General features: G+C 46.3%; 1 protein-coding gene and 1 pseudogene across 1 annotated transcript; one reads left to right on the top strand and one right to left on the bottom strand.

The window, feature by feature from the left end:
- Positions 1-3,726: 3,726 nt before the first annotated feature.
- Positions 3,727-4,310, bottom strand: LOC143903345 (E3 ubiquitin-protein ligase rnf146-like; annotated as a pseudogene).
- A 5,269-nt stretch (positions 4,311-9,579) lies between these two features.
- Positions 9,580-11,508, top strand: LOC143903378 (uncharacterized). Its single transcript, XM_077416922.1, has one exon. The coding sequence runs from the start codon at positions 9,580-9,582 to the stop codon at positions 11,506-11,508; it is 1,929 nt and encodes a 642-aa protein (XP_077273048.1).
- Positions 11,509-15,172: the final 3,664 nt, after the last annotated feature.

The following is a 15,172-nucleotide window of genomic DNA, read 5'->3' as shown; positions in this document are numbered from 1 at the left end:
CTTTTAACATCATTTAAATGCTCAGTTCGTCATCGTTATAATGTTGTTGCGCAATTTTTTCACATAGTAAAAATACTGCACAACGATATTGTAACGATAATGAACTGTCGTTATGAGAATAGACCTACTGATATCGTTGATTATGCAGAACTCTATGCTTAATAAACTTATTCTTTACCTCAAAGAATCTGGAGTGGCCGCAGTCTCCACAACGCCAATAGACATTGTTTACGTGGAGAAATCATTGGCGTTCCTCCTGTTTCTCTTTGTAATTTAGGACCAATGATGGACAGGAAGTATTCAAAAGTTCCAGGACGCATTCTAAATCATGCAATAATTATTCATTGTTTATAATATAATATATTCTTTATGTAAATCGTCTAATATTTTTCAAACCACAGATATTTCAACAGAAATATTAATAAAAGACATTTGTATTAATACCTGAAGTGAGACTTGAAATCTTGATTTGTCATTGTCGGCACTATTGTTTCAACATAATACGGTACTCTGGGTATTTTTCTTCTAATACGTAATACAGTTTCTAACATTGCAAATTTCTCATTATCACTATCACTCGATGATATATCTGCTATCTGTTCGCGTATTTGAAACGCTAATAACAATAACAATTGTTCTCAATTCGCATTCATAAATTAATTGAGAGAGACGTTAACCTCTTCACTACGGAATATAAACGACTCGCTGAATTTCGAAATTTATGTAATTCTACAAATTAATTCTCGCGATTTATCTGTCCAAACACGTTCACGGTTTACAACGTGCACACATAACCTTCACATGAGCACGGAACGTCCCCAAACAGTTCCAGAGGCGTTGATAGCGTCTCCCTGAACGTTCGCAAAGTCCGTAAACGCTAACGTTACCCATGCACTATCTCGGAAGAAATAGCATTAGTAGCGCGCAGTTATGTCACACGCTATCCTTTAGTGGAGTCATGATACCATTGGTAGCGCTACTATCTAGCTTCGCGAACAGCTTGTAGTACGATATAGCGCTAATAACGTCTCCCCGAACGCACCCTATGTGTCTAGTTTAATGGTAGTGGAGCCCCCCGTAAGGGGGCGGAAGGGAGCGTCCCGTCTGACCACGTTAATATTTACCACGGTCCCGATTGACCACGTTAATATTGAACACGTTGCAATTGACCACGTTGCGATTGACCACGTTGTGATTGACCACGGTCTCGATTGACTACCGTCCCAATTGACCACGGTCTCGATTGACCACCGTCCCGATTGACCACCGTCCCGATTGACCACTGTGCCGATTGATTACCGTCCCGATTGACTACGGTCCCGATTAACCACCGTCTTGATTAAACACCGTCCCGATTGACCACGGTTCCGATTGACCACCGTCCCGATTGATTACCGTCCCGATTGACTACGGTCCCTGTTGACCACGTTGAGATTGACCACGTTGAAATTGACCACGTTGAGATTAACCACGTTGCGTTTGACCACATTAATATTGACCACGTTGCGATTGACAACGGTCCCGATTGGCCACGGTCCCGATTAACCACCGTCCCGATTGAACACCGTCTCGATTGACCAGGGTCGAAATTGACCACCGTCCCGATTGACCACGGTCCCGATTGACTACGGTCCCTGTTGACCACGTTGAGATTGACCACGTTGAAATTGACCACGTTGAGATTAACCACGTTGCGTTTGACCACATTAATATTGACCACGTTGCGATTGACAACGGTCCCGATTGGCCACGGTCCCGATTGACCACCGTCCCGATTGACCACAATTGAGCCCGAGTTACAATATTAAGCAGTTCCTGAGATATATATACAGGGTGCAGAAAAACTAAGTTTCGTAAATTTGTGTAATGAAAGAAAATAAATACACCAACTTTAAGTATAGAAACCATGGGTCAACGACGCTTCGTTACGGCGTGACGGGCGTTTAATTAAATTGTCACAACGACTGCGATGCAATGATTTTATTCCGTCAATTTAACATGTTTACAGACCCTCTATACAGAGTCAGGCCATAATTGATTTTGTCCAAATCCTGTGAGAGGAAGGATATACATTATTATGTATGTACAACCACTGAGATATAAGTAATATCACAGTATTTACAACACAATAATTTTACGAGAGGTTAGACAATCTGTCACAACAATGATGTGCAAGGCAAGCGAAGATGCAGAATAAAGCGGGGAACACACACTTCTGCACAACGCATAATGCGTAAGAATAAGAAAATTGATTGGTCCATACACATGTGCATAAGGAAATAGACTAATCAATTTTGTTATGCTTACGCATTATCCGTTGTGCAGAAGTATGTGCTCCCCGCTTATAATGGCCATCGCACACAAAATTCCATAGGTTGCATAAGCATAGCATAAGACCGCTGAACCAATGAGCATTTTATGTAAATTAATATGGCGACTTTATGCTGGATGCTCATTGGTTAACGGTCTTACGCTACGCTTATGCTAAACTATGCATTTTGTGCGCGATCGCCTTAAGAAAATATACCAATCATAGTCGATTATTCTCCTCGCGCTTGAAGAATAGTCAAGTGTGATTGCTCTATTTTCTTACGGCCTTACGATTATGACTAAAACTTTGTTACGTGCAATGGCCTTTAAGCTGAATAATAAAATGGCTTATAAGTTTTTGGAGTGCGTTGGAGTGATTAGGAACATGGTGGGGCATGAGTGGGTCGTATCGTCGTATGCACGATTTCACATTAAGTTAAACGTTTAATGATCGCGCGATGAGTGCGATGAGTGCGGCACGCGCATTCTTATCGAGAGTTACCGCTCTATAATTCTAAACCGCTGACGGTGGACAAGGGAACGGTAGACAGGAAAGATAATTTTAGATACAGTGATATGCATTTAGTATACATTTATTTCTCATGTAATGCATCGTGTATAATATTATTTGCAGCATACGCCAACAGTTCACACAATCAATAATTGAATTCTTATCATAAAATTCACGCAAGATTCTAACGGCATTATATTTATCGGTAATACAATTTTAGCGTAAAATTGTTATAAATTGTTTAAATTTTTCACTTACGCCATGAACATTTTGGCATAGTTGAAATTACACATTTTCAACGCAATGTTCTAGTTCGAACAGGAAGAGTACGGTTGACGGTTTCATGTACAAGCTGGTGCCGCACGACGTCAATTTTACAATATTTGCGTCACGTATTTTAACGAGTTCCAAATCTCGAAACGCTAGCGATGATGGTGCCGGCGACTGCACGAGTCGCTGAATACCTGCACGTTTTTCGATGAATGTCACCTACATTGCATGAGGCAGAATTATCCGATTGCCTCGGTTATCGCCAATAAGTATATCCACAGAGGACATAGGTCCAGCGTTGATTCCAACATCCAAAAATTTATATGCGGTCGATGTCAAGGCAAATCTCTTTCCCAAAATACGAGGCTTGTAGCGGGATTTATCAAAACTGAAAAAATACAATTATGTTTATAAAAGTTTTTTTTTGCACAAGTATATACGAAAATTGGCGGTACTTACTCATTGTGCTGTTTCTCGCATGTGACTCGATCACACGCTGAACAATATCGTGTGCAATGTTGAACATGATTGTGCATGCATGTATATACCCGATATCAAGTATTTGTATAATGCTGTATGAAACCAATGAATATAATTGAGTATGTTGTTAAATATGGGTTTGGAAATGGATCTTCGATCTTAACTGACAAATAATCCATTTTACAAATGTTATTGTACACCCGAGACACCCTTGCACGGAGCATCTTTTCTGTCACGTTTGATATTACGTTTGTAACGTGGGTTGTATTTTCTATATATATTGACATTTTTTTTCAAAGTCAATTACGTAAAGCATGCTGCAGATCAAAAGTTCGCATTGCGCGTCCCCTAATTTGTAAATAGTCTCCAGATCATTGCTTGTCCTCGGATCATATTTCCACCAACCATTTCGACCTTTGTAAAACCATTGGTACTTTTCCTCAGGATGTTCCGACTCCTTCTGAGGCTCCTCCACTTCCACCAGCTGAGGTCTCTCGAGAAAATCCGGTGGGATTTCTTGACAACACATCGGACATCGCTTGCTCTGATTAGCGACACCCGTTATGCACAGATAGCAGTATATATAGCTGCAGGGTAATCGTGCTGGATGGATACAAGGCTGCAGGCATAATGCGCATTCTGGCACAACAGTGGGACCTTCCTTTTCCTCGGAATCCTTATCCCTCTCTTTAATGCCGCCGCCAGATTTCTCCGGCGCGTCAAGCTTCGCTTGCGCCATGGCAGGACGAGTCGCGCGACCGCCGACAGGGTCAGAGTCTCATCCGACGAAGCCCAATACAGCTCTCATGCATGAACGACATAGTGCAAGTGCACCACCCGTTGAATAATGAAAAAATAGTACGCACTCTTTTGTATGTAAATTTAGTGCAACGATTTCCTCACGCGACACTATTCTTTCAATGACTTCTTTACGACCATCTTCTTCAACGCTGAAGTAATCACTGTCGTCCGTTAATGCGCGATCCATATCAAAATTATTGTCATCTCGCTATACTTTTTTCCAATCGATGTACCGACGCGTAGACTTTCAAATCACAGACTGTAATTTTGACTCGCTTCATTCTTTCGTATATACTTTTTCTATCGCCTTTTCCTCTCGTTCCAACTAGAGCATCGCGTATCGTTTCTTCTGTTTTAGTGCATGGTGTACATATACTGCAAATTTTGCAATTTCGCATAAGTCAATGGAGCGATATTGTTTTCAAGAACATGTCGCGACATGTCTCGCGATGATTTCATCGAACACGTGCAAAACTGCAAATTTTGCAAATAGCGCAGATGTATGGCTGCTGCAATTATACAGATCAAATCACCGAAAGTCAATGGTATGATATCGTTTATCGGATTAAAAACCTATCCCGCCTCGTGAGCTCGCAAATCAACAGGCACCGTGGTCGAAAATACTTTTGCGATCGGTGAGTATACATCTTAATAAATAATAAAAATAATTTTTACGTAAAAGATATATAAAAAATTGCATTATTTACAGATGGTTGCACTATTTCTACACGAGCGAGAAATTGGTGAGTTATTTATTTTCATACATATCTAAATGTAATTACGATATATATTTACGATGGCATTTTATAATGCCCCCATGGCGGCGTCTCGGTAGAACCGGGTATAATGTATTGCTTATCGTCGTACGGACTTAGAGTTATTTTCGTTTCGGACAAGGTGTACATTTTGTGTTGTTTGGATCTTATGCACGCCTGCTGTTATTCTTAAAGGCCAACCATTTGTCGTTATCGCTCGGTAACTTGATCGCGCAGTCGTTCATCTCCCGACAGTCGACGGTGTGGGCTTCCAATTTCTCGCTCGTGTAGAAATAGTGCAACCATCTGTAAATAATGCAATTTTTTATATATCTTTTACGTAAAAATTATTTTTATTATTTATTAAGATGTATACTCACGAATCGCAAAAGTATTTTCGACCACGGTGCCTGTTGATTTGCGAGCTCACGGGGCGGGATAGGTTTTTAATCCATGCAAAATGTCCCACGTTATCGTCATGCACGTACAGCAGATTTACATGTCTGTCCATCTTTCGATCAGTAACCCGTATTGGCAGGATTGCAAGTTCCTTGTTTTTTTTCTCGATGCTAAACACGTTGATAGAGATGTCGTTGTGATTTTCAAAATTTTTAATTTGATTCAACGTCATTGGAAACTCAATGTCCGTAAGATTTAGCACCGACGTGTAATGTGGATACGACGATTCCCGTTCTGCAATTCTTTGGGCTGAATGTACCGGCAAATACTATCGCCTATTGTCTCATCTTGCATGATCGCGTAATCGAATACTGTCCGTTGTCGAACGTAGTGCTCAAAATCATGTAAATTGCAATATCAACAGATATTGCAATATAAGAGACACTGATGTACCGCGATAAGATACAGATTGCTCCATCGTTTGTTAGTTGTTTAAAAGAAGTTTCATAGCGGTTCAATAGCAGTTATACAGATCGCAGTTATACAGATCGCAGTTATACAGATCGCAGTTATACAGATCGCAGTTATACAGATCGCTGTTATACTGATCGCTGTTATACTGATAATTGTTTTAGTTGTTTGATAGCTGTTTAAAAGCTGTTTGATAGCTGTTTCATAGCGGTTCAATACCTATTTGATAGCTGTTTGATCGCGGTTCAATAACAGTTTTACAGATCAAATCATCGAAAGTCAATGGCGCGATATCGTTTTCGAGAACATACGTGTCTCGCGGTGACATCATTGCACACGTGCAAAACTGCACATCGCAGATTTTTCGGAAGGTGCAATTGTATGGATGCTGAGATAAAATTAGATATGATAAGAAACGATGTGACAATTGTGAGATGTAGAAGGATGAATATGAATGTACGCTCAGTAGTCGAAGACTAAAAGTAAGAGTCGGTTGGCATACTTGATAGTGCGGTTTATACAACAATTGGTCTCCATCTTAAGCTGTATATCAAAGCCCACCGATATGAGCGAGTACGCAAAACTTTGCAAACCAGTGTTCTATCCTGAAAGGAAACCGATTGTGAAAATCAACGATCCGTTCGTGAGGAATGGGGATCCGCGGACCGTCGATGTAACGAGATATCAGATCCGTCGGGAAATCGGAATCGCCGATCTCCGATCGCATCGGAAGTTTCTCGAATTTTATGAATGTCGTGAAATACTAATGTGGCAGGATTTTGATGATCATGAAATGTTTAAAAGAGACATTGTATGAAGCGAAGAGAGAGGCCGCATATATATGTGTTTGTAGATTTTTTCCTGGGAAGCATCCGTCGCGAAATTGGAATCGCCGATCGCCAATCAAACTGGATATTTCTCTATTATCAAATATACTGGAAAAGAATAGAAGACGGTCGAGAAGACGGTAGAGAATATAACGTCTAATTGATTTAGACGCGTTAGTGCAACACCGCGGTTTCATCATTAAAGTAAAAAATGGATTTCGAGGAATTGCAGTCTGAAGGACATAATATGGAAGTTGAAGCAAACGATGAAGAATTGGAAGTGTTTGGAGAAATATTTTAAGTGTATATTATCTAAAATTAAGAAACCTATACTGCTAAGAGATTAACAATAAGTGTAACAATAAGTGTAACAATAAATGTAACAATAAAAAGACAATCAATGTTGTGTCACACACAGTGCGGAAGGTGACTCAAGAGCCGGGGGTTTTAGGTTGAAATCAAGCGGTGGTAAGCAATTTTTCTATTTGTAGTTTTTGTATAATTTCTGAACGAGAACGCAAACGGGGGAGAGAGAGACCGCGCGAATGAGAAGACGCGCGCGAACGGGATCCGGGAGCGAGCGCGCGAGGGAGAGATAACGCGAACGGGAGCGAGAGAGACCGCGCAAACTAGAAGACGCGCGCGAATGGGGGCCGGGAGCGAGGGAGAGATAACGCGAACGGAAGAGAGAGAGAGACGGCGCGAACGAGAAGACGCGCGCGAACGGGGGCCGGGAGCGAGCGCGCGAGGGAGAGATAACGCGAACGGGAGCGAGAGAGACCGCGCGAACAAGAAGACGCGCGCGACCGGGGGACGGGGGAAACATCTACGATGGAGAGACAACGCGAGCGGGAGCGTGTGACGTCACGCTGACCGGCGCGGCGAACGCGGACCCCCTCGCCCCGCGGCGCCGGAAAACGCGGACCCTTCGCCCCGCGGCGCCGGAAAACACGGCGCCCGAAAAACGCGGTTCCCTCCTCTCCCTTCCTGCGGCGCCCAAAAAACGCGGTTTCCCCCTCCCCCTCCCCCCGCGGCGCCCAAGAACGCGGTTTCCCTTCCCCCCTCTCCCGCGGCGCCCAAGAACGCGGTTCCCCTCCCCCCGCCCGCCGTTCCCCCTACCCCTCACCCCCCTCAGATCCCCGGAGTAGAATCGGCCTAGCTTACCTACTGATGAGTATGCGTAACTTGCGTCAGCCAATCAAATCGTCTCAGTATTTGATCGTATCACACGCGTATAGTAGCTGAGACGATTTGATTGGTTAACGCAAGTTACGCATACGCATCTTACGCCCCATGTGAAACCAGCCTAAAACTCAAGCAGTAAGCAAATCAGCCAATCACAGCCAAGAACTTAAGGCACGGCCCTAAGGGTTGGTTTATAATAGCCGTAACCGTTGATTTATGTTCGCGATCGAACAAAAACTGATTATTTGCTCGCTCTGTCCCGGGGTATGCCTCGCGCACCGAGTCCCTGAGACAAAGGAGCGAGTAAATATAGGCCACCGTGGAACTCTGTTTTTCTGTCCTTCGAATGTATACTAGGAAATATACCGATACTTCTGCGAATTTGGTCGACTTTACTCTGAAGGGCAGAAAAACCGAAATTATTTCAAAACAGCTGATCGGTGGCCGGCCTCGAGTTCAACGTGACGTACGTAAAACTAATTTCTCGAGACGCCGACAGCGGATTGGCTCAGCTGAATTTTCGGCTCGTTACCGGGGGTCCGGAAGATTCGAGAGAATTCGGAGGTCGTGGGTATAAAACTCCGGACCTTCGCGCGCGAGCCCGAAATCGTACGAAAGTTTCTCGGAACGAGCGTGTTAAAGTTACTCGCACTTTCGAGGTCTTATTTTCACGCACGGGAATAGCCGTCGTTCGTGTGTATTATACACTTGTAAATACTGTACATTCTTGGATTATAGAAATTTCACAAAAGACAACTTTCTACGAATTAATTCCTTCCTTCCCGCGACTCCCTCGACCATTCGCGCACATTTTATGGTCCTTCGAGCCGGATCTGCTTGACCGGTATTCGTGAATTGTGTGAGTGAGGATCCTGGTGAGCTTCTCGCGCTTCGAGTGACCGCCGGGTAGAAGACATGAGTCGCGAAGTAGAGGGAATCGTCCGCTCCCAAAACGAGCTGTACGGCCGCATTTCGCGCGCGTACGAAAACTTCAAGAAGTCGGGGCCGACGAAGATCACGTTGGGGCTGGCCGAAGCGCGCCTTCAAGCTCTAGAAGCGAACTGGGCGAAATTCGAAGCGCAAAATGACCAATTGCTCCAACAATCGCAGGAGGCTCTCGATAAGCTCGACTACCAGAAGCAAGACTTGCCGGGGGTAGCCGAGGAAGCTTTCCTGCAGCAGAAAGGAGCGTTCTTAGACGCCATCCGCATCCTGAAGGCCAAGGAGAAGAGCACCGCCGAGGCCGCCGGAGCGGCCAGTACAGCGGAGTTCGACTCCCCGCACTACTCTGCCTCGTATACAGCTACCGCAATTCTCTGGAAAGTACGAAGATTGGCCTTCATTCCGCGACTTGTTCCTGTCCATTATCGGGAAGGACTCAGATACGACGAAGGTGGAGAAACTCCATTATTTGAAGTCCTGCTTGAAAGGTGAGGCTGACCTTCTTATTCGCAATGTGCCAACGACGGGCGAAAATTATGAGCGCGCGTGGAAAACTCTGAGTGCGTATTACGAAAATAAGCGATTACTAGTGCGCGCGTATCTCGCTAATTTCATCGCCTTACCGAAGATGAAGAGCGAGTCGGCCGTCGAGTTGCGTAAGATATTCCATAGCATAAAAGCCACGGTCAGCTCATTAGACAGTATCGGTCGGGCGATTAGCCGCAGCGAGGATCTATTCGTCTATCTCGCTGTCGAACTCTTAGATCCGCAATCGCGTCGCGAGTGGGAAAATTCCATAAGTGCCGCGAGCGAGCCTCCGTCGTATATATTGCTCGAACAATTCCTCGATCGCCGGTTACATACGTTGGAGTCGATGCTCCCCGTAAAAGCCGATGGTGCCGCGAACAAGGCGAGCGACGGAACGCAGAAATCGACGCGGAATCACCTCGCTCGAAAGCAGGATGGCAAGGGTGAAGCAAAGCGTGGCCGTTGCTCTCTCTGCCAGAAAGAACACATACTCATGTTCTGCGACGACTACAAGAAAAAGACGGCCGTCGAGCGGAAGCAATACGTCGACGATAACGGGTTGTGCGTGAATTGCCTCGGGAAGCACAAATTAGATGACTGCGCCGGGAAGAAAAACTGTTACGCGTGTGGGGCGCGCCATCATTCGTCTCTCCACGACGCGTGTCGCGAGCTCGGGGTCGCGAAGACGTCGCACGTAGCAACGGATTCGCCCGTCAAGTCTGTGGCGGTGCTTCTTGCCACCGCTCGCGTCCGCGTAGCCGATCGCCACGGTGCCTGGCACACCGCGCGAGCCTTGATAGACCAAGGCTCGGAATCGTCGATGATTTCGGAGCGACTCGCGCAACAATTGAGACTGCCTCGCGTTCCTGTCGCGGTGAACGTCTTCGGAATCGGCGGGTTGCAAACGGGAGTAGCCCGAGGTCGAGTTGCGATGACGCTGTCCTCGAGGGGACGGGCGTTTACCATGTCCGCTCTCGTGTTCCCGCGGCTCACCGTGTATGCCGGTGGCATCGAAGCCGGAGCGGCTACTTGGCCGCACCTTCGCGGACTAGAATTAGCGGATCCAGAATTTTGCTCTTCAGATCCGATCGATGTACTCCTCGGCGCCGACATTTACGCGTCGATACTCCGTGCGGGGCTCCGGAAGGGAGGACCTCGCGAACCGGTCGCCCAGAACACGACGTTGGGGTGGATCCTCTCGGGAGTGATCGCTGATTCCGTTTCCGGACACGTCGCGTACACTCACCAATGCCGGATCGAGGAAGATCTGGTGAGCGTGGTGCGCCGGTTTTGGGAGCAGGAGGAAGTCCCGTCGAGCGCGGTGGCTCTCACGAAGGAGGAAGCTGAGTGCGAGGAGCATTTCGTCCGGACGCATTCGCGACGGCCCGATGGACGCTATGTAGTGCGCCTTCCTCTCATCTCGCCGTTGCCGGACCTCTCCGAAACGCGTCGCGTAGCTGAGCGAGTGCTTCGAAGCATGGAGAGTCGGTTCGCGCGGGATGCCGACCTCCAGACCGCGTACGTGGATTTCATGAAGCAGTATGCCGAGCTGGGGCATATGGTGCCAGTCCGCGGCGACGACTTGATTAGCGCTCGCGTGTGTTACTTGCCGCATCACGGCGTTCTGCGGGAGACGAGCTCTACGACCAAGCTGAGAGTAGTCTTCAATGGCTCAGCTACAGTCCCGTCCGAGGACTCATTGAATCAGCGCCTGATGTTCGGACCCAACCTGTTGCCTGCGCTGACGGACGTTCTTCTACGATGGCGCCGCCATCGATTCGTCTTCGCCACGGACATCGAGAAGATGTACCGGCAGATTGACGTCCATCAGGAGGATGTGGACTTGCTGCGGATTCTCTGGCGGTTCGATCCACGAGAGCCTATACTAGAGTATTGGCTCACCACTGTTACGTACGGCCTGGCCTGCTCTCCACACCAAGCACGATGCACCAGCTTGCCAAGGATGAGAAGCATCGATTTCCGGAGGGAGCAAGCGTCCTGGAGGAGGACACCTACATGGACGACGTGATCTCCGGAGCGAAAACGCTGGCTGCCGCTTTAGAGAAACGGAGACAGTTGGAGCGGATCTGCATGGCGGGCGGCTTCCCGCTGAAAAAGTGGTCCGCCAATGACGAGACTCTCCTGGAGGACGTGCCGGTGGAGGATCGTTTATTGAGGGAGCCTCGAGGATGGCAGCCGGGTGAGAGCCATCTGACCTTGGGCCTGCGGTGGCATCCGCACGACGATCAATTCTCGTATGCGACCCAGCTGATCCGGACAGAAACGTTCACAAAACGAACGGTCCTCTCGCTGACAGCAAGACTATTCGACCCACTAGGGTGGCTCGCCCCAGCCACGGTGCGCGCGAAGATCCTTTTCCAGTCCACGTGGTTGCTGGGGATTGAGTGGGACGAGCCGCTTCCGGAAGAAGATGTGCAAAACTGGAGAGCATTCCAGTCTGATCTGCCCTCCCTGGAAGCCATCCGCGTTCCGCGGAGACGAGGGCTGCCGGCTGGAGCTCCATGGCTTTGCTGACGCCTCGGAGCGAGCCTATGCCGCCGTCATCTATTTGCGAGTCGAGAGAGGAGACGGAGAAGTGGAAGTGAGGCTGCTCGAGGCAAAAACGAAGGTTGCACCGCTGAAACAGGTGACCTTGCCGCGTTTGGAGCTGAGCGCCGCGACCTTGCTTGTGCGACTAATGGCTCACGTTCAGCGAGTCCTCGAAGCGAGGAATGTCCCCTCGCATCTGTGGTCGGACGACAAGGTTGTGCTGGGCTGGATCCGCGGACATCCATCGGCCTGGAAAACCTATGTAGCCAATAGGGTAAGCGAAATCCAGACGACGCTACCTGACGCAATCTGGCACCACGTTCCCGGGCGAGAGAACCCCGCCGATTGCGTTTCGCGCGGCATATCCTCAACAGAGCTGGTAAACCACCCGCTCTGGTGGCGCGGCCCATCCTGGCTAAGGACCGAATCCGGCCCGTGGACCGCCCTTCCGGAAACCGAGCTTCCTGCTAGCCTGCCGGTTCGCCGATCGAAAAAAAAACTGATATTTTCTCGCTCTGTCCGGGGTGGGTATGCCTCGGCACAGAGTCCCCGAGACAAAGGAGCGCGTAAATATAGGCCAACGTGGAACTCTGTTTTTCTGTCCTTGAAGTTATACTAGGAAATATACCGGAATAATTCTGCGAATTTTTGGTCGGACTGAACTCTGAAGGGCAGGGAAAAAAAAACGAACTATTTCAAAACAGTGACGTGTGGCCGGCCTCGGAGGTCAATCGGGACGTAAGTTTAAAACTAATTTCTCGAGAACGCCAACCAGCGGATGGGTGCTCAGCTGAATTTTCGGCTCGTTCGTTACCGGGAGGGCCGGAACGAATTCGAGAGGGAATTCGGAGGTCGTGGGTATAAAACTCCGGACCTTCGCGCGCGAGCCCAAAATCGTACGAAAGTTTCTCGGAACGAGCGTGTTAAAGTTACTCGCACTTTCGAGGTCTTATTTTCACGCGCGGGAATAGCCGTCGTTCGTGTGTATTATACACTTGTAAATACTGTACATTCTTGGATTATAGAAATTTCACAAAAGACAACTTTCTACGAATTAATTCCTTCCTTCCCGCGACTCCCTCGACCATTCGCGCACAATTTAAGCCGTAATCTTTAAGAAATTGACCAATCACAGTCGATTATTCTTCTCACATTCGACTGTGATTAGTCAATTTTTTAAAGATTACGGCTTAAATCAACGGTTACGGCTATTATAAATCAACCCTAAACGGTAGCGAATCCATACCGTTGACTTCTTAAAACGAAGTTTTGTCGGACGTTCCGATTGGCTGTTAAGGTTGTGTTAGTATGCACAGACAACAGTCGATTAAGCCATAAGTTTTCGACCAATTGCGTTACTCGATTCGGCCAGTTACGATTACGGACGGCTGAATCGAGCAACGCGATAGATCAAAACCTTACTGTTAAGGCCTTGCACGTAACAAAGTTTTAGTTGTAATCGTAAGGCCGTAAGGAAATAGACCAATCACAGTCGATTATTCTTCTCGCGCCTGAAGAATAATTGAGTGTGATTGGTCTATTTTCTTACGGCCTTACGATTAAAACTAAAACTTTGTTACGTGCAATGGCCTTTACTGTTACGGAAAAATATGGAGCCCAAATTAGACTAGCTGCTCGCGGCCGCGACTGCGATTGCGATTTCGTTTTTTGACCAATGAAAAATGCCCGAATTGCCAGGAGCTTCTTTCTCATTGATCAAGGGACGAAATTGCAATTGCAATCGCAGTCGCTGAGTTCGTACGCCCGATACGCGCCATGGGACGTCACCCTAAGACTGGTTTCACATGGAACGTAAATTGCATATGCGTAACTTGCGTCAGCCAATCAAATCGTCTCAGCTACTATACGCGTATGAGACAATTTGATTGGCTGACGCAAGTTACGCCCCATGTAAAACCAGCTTAAGAGTGCGGTCACATGGACTGATATTTTTTGCGTAACGTGTAACCGCGTAACTAATCAAAAGCGAATATGCGTAACCGAAAATGCAAAATGCTTTAATTGGTTACGCGGTTACGCATTTTCTGTTACGCATATGCACGCTTCTTATTGCTTACGCAGTTAAGGTCTATCCAGACAAACTTGCATAGCGCATAAACATAAGCATAAGTGAATTGATTGGTCCATATGCATGTGCATAAGGAAGTAGACCAATCCGTTTCTTTATGCATATGGTTATGCACCTATGCAAGTTTGTCTGGATAGACCTTAACTGCGTAAGCAATAAGAAGCGTGCATATGCGTAACAGAAAATGCGAAACGCTTGTGATTGGTTACGCGGTTACGCGTTACGCGGAAAATACCTGCCATGGGACTCCAACCTATACGTATCGCGTATGTTACGTAATATTCTGATTTCATCGTGACAAAATTTACGTAATAAATATTTGCGTAACCAATCAACTGTGACATCTAATTCTAGGTCTGCGAGTCGTAAAGTCGTGAGTCGCAAGAATTGACCAATCACAATCGAATTTGAGGAGAATAATCGACTGTCAATTTTGCGACTCGCGACTTTGCGACTCCCATTGTAGACCTAGCATTAAAGACATTCAGTTCCGCGTAACAGAAAACGCGGAACGTCTTTGATTGGTTATGCAATTTGCGTTAAGCTGTGATCAGATTACGAATTAGGATTGAGATTGGATTGAAATTTGACTAATTAGAGCAAAGTTCACTAAACTTGAAGTTAGTTTCCTTTATTTTGATTGATTAAATTTCAATGAAACTTATGCTAGGTCTACAATGCAAGTCGTAAAGTCGTGAATCGTAAATTTTCCAGATGACACCAATTTTTGGACAGGGGGGTGTCTGATTTGACAGAGAATGTCTCATATATATAGATATATATGTATACAAAAACTAATATAAGGCTGTCAAAAACCTAGGCTTGGATCGCATGGCTTTTAATTCTAATTGATTGTATATCGTTACGATCCTATTTCTCTTATTATTATGATAAATATGATCATATCTATTGTCTTTACAATAAGTATAATAGTTATAAACATACAAATTGAAATCCATTTTGTTTTCCTTCTAATATCTCTATCTAGAAATATAATAAATGCAAATATATAAGTATACCTCCGATTATAAGCTCAGCAGGGCAGCGATCGCCT

The sequence above is a fragment of the Temnothorax americanus genome, unplaced genomic scaffold (genome assembly GCF_048541705.1).
Source record: "Temnothorax americanus isolate GAGA-0224 unplaced genomic scaffold, ASM4854170v1 Scaffold46, whole genome shotgun sequence".
Classification (NCBI taxonomy): Eukaryota; Metazoa; Arthropoda; class Insecta; order Hymenoptera; family Formicidae; genus Temnothorax; species Temnothorax americanus.
This window is presented reverse-complemented; position numbering and strand designations above follow the sequence as displayed.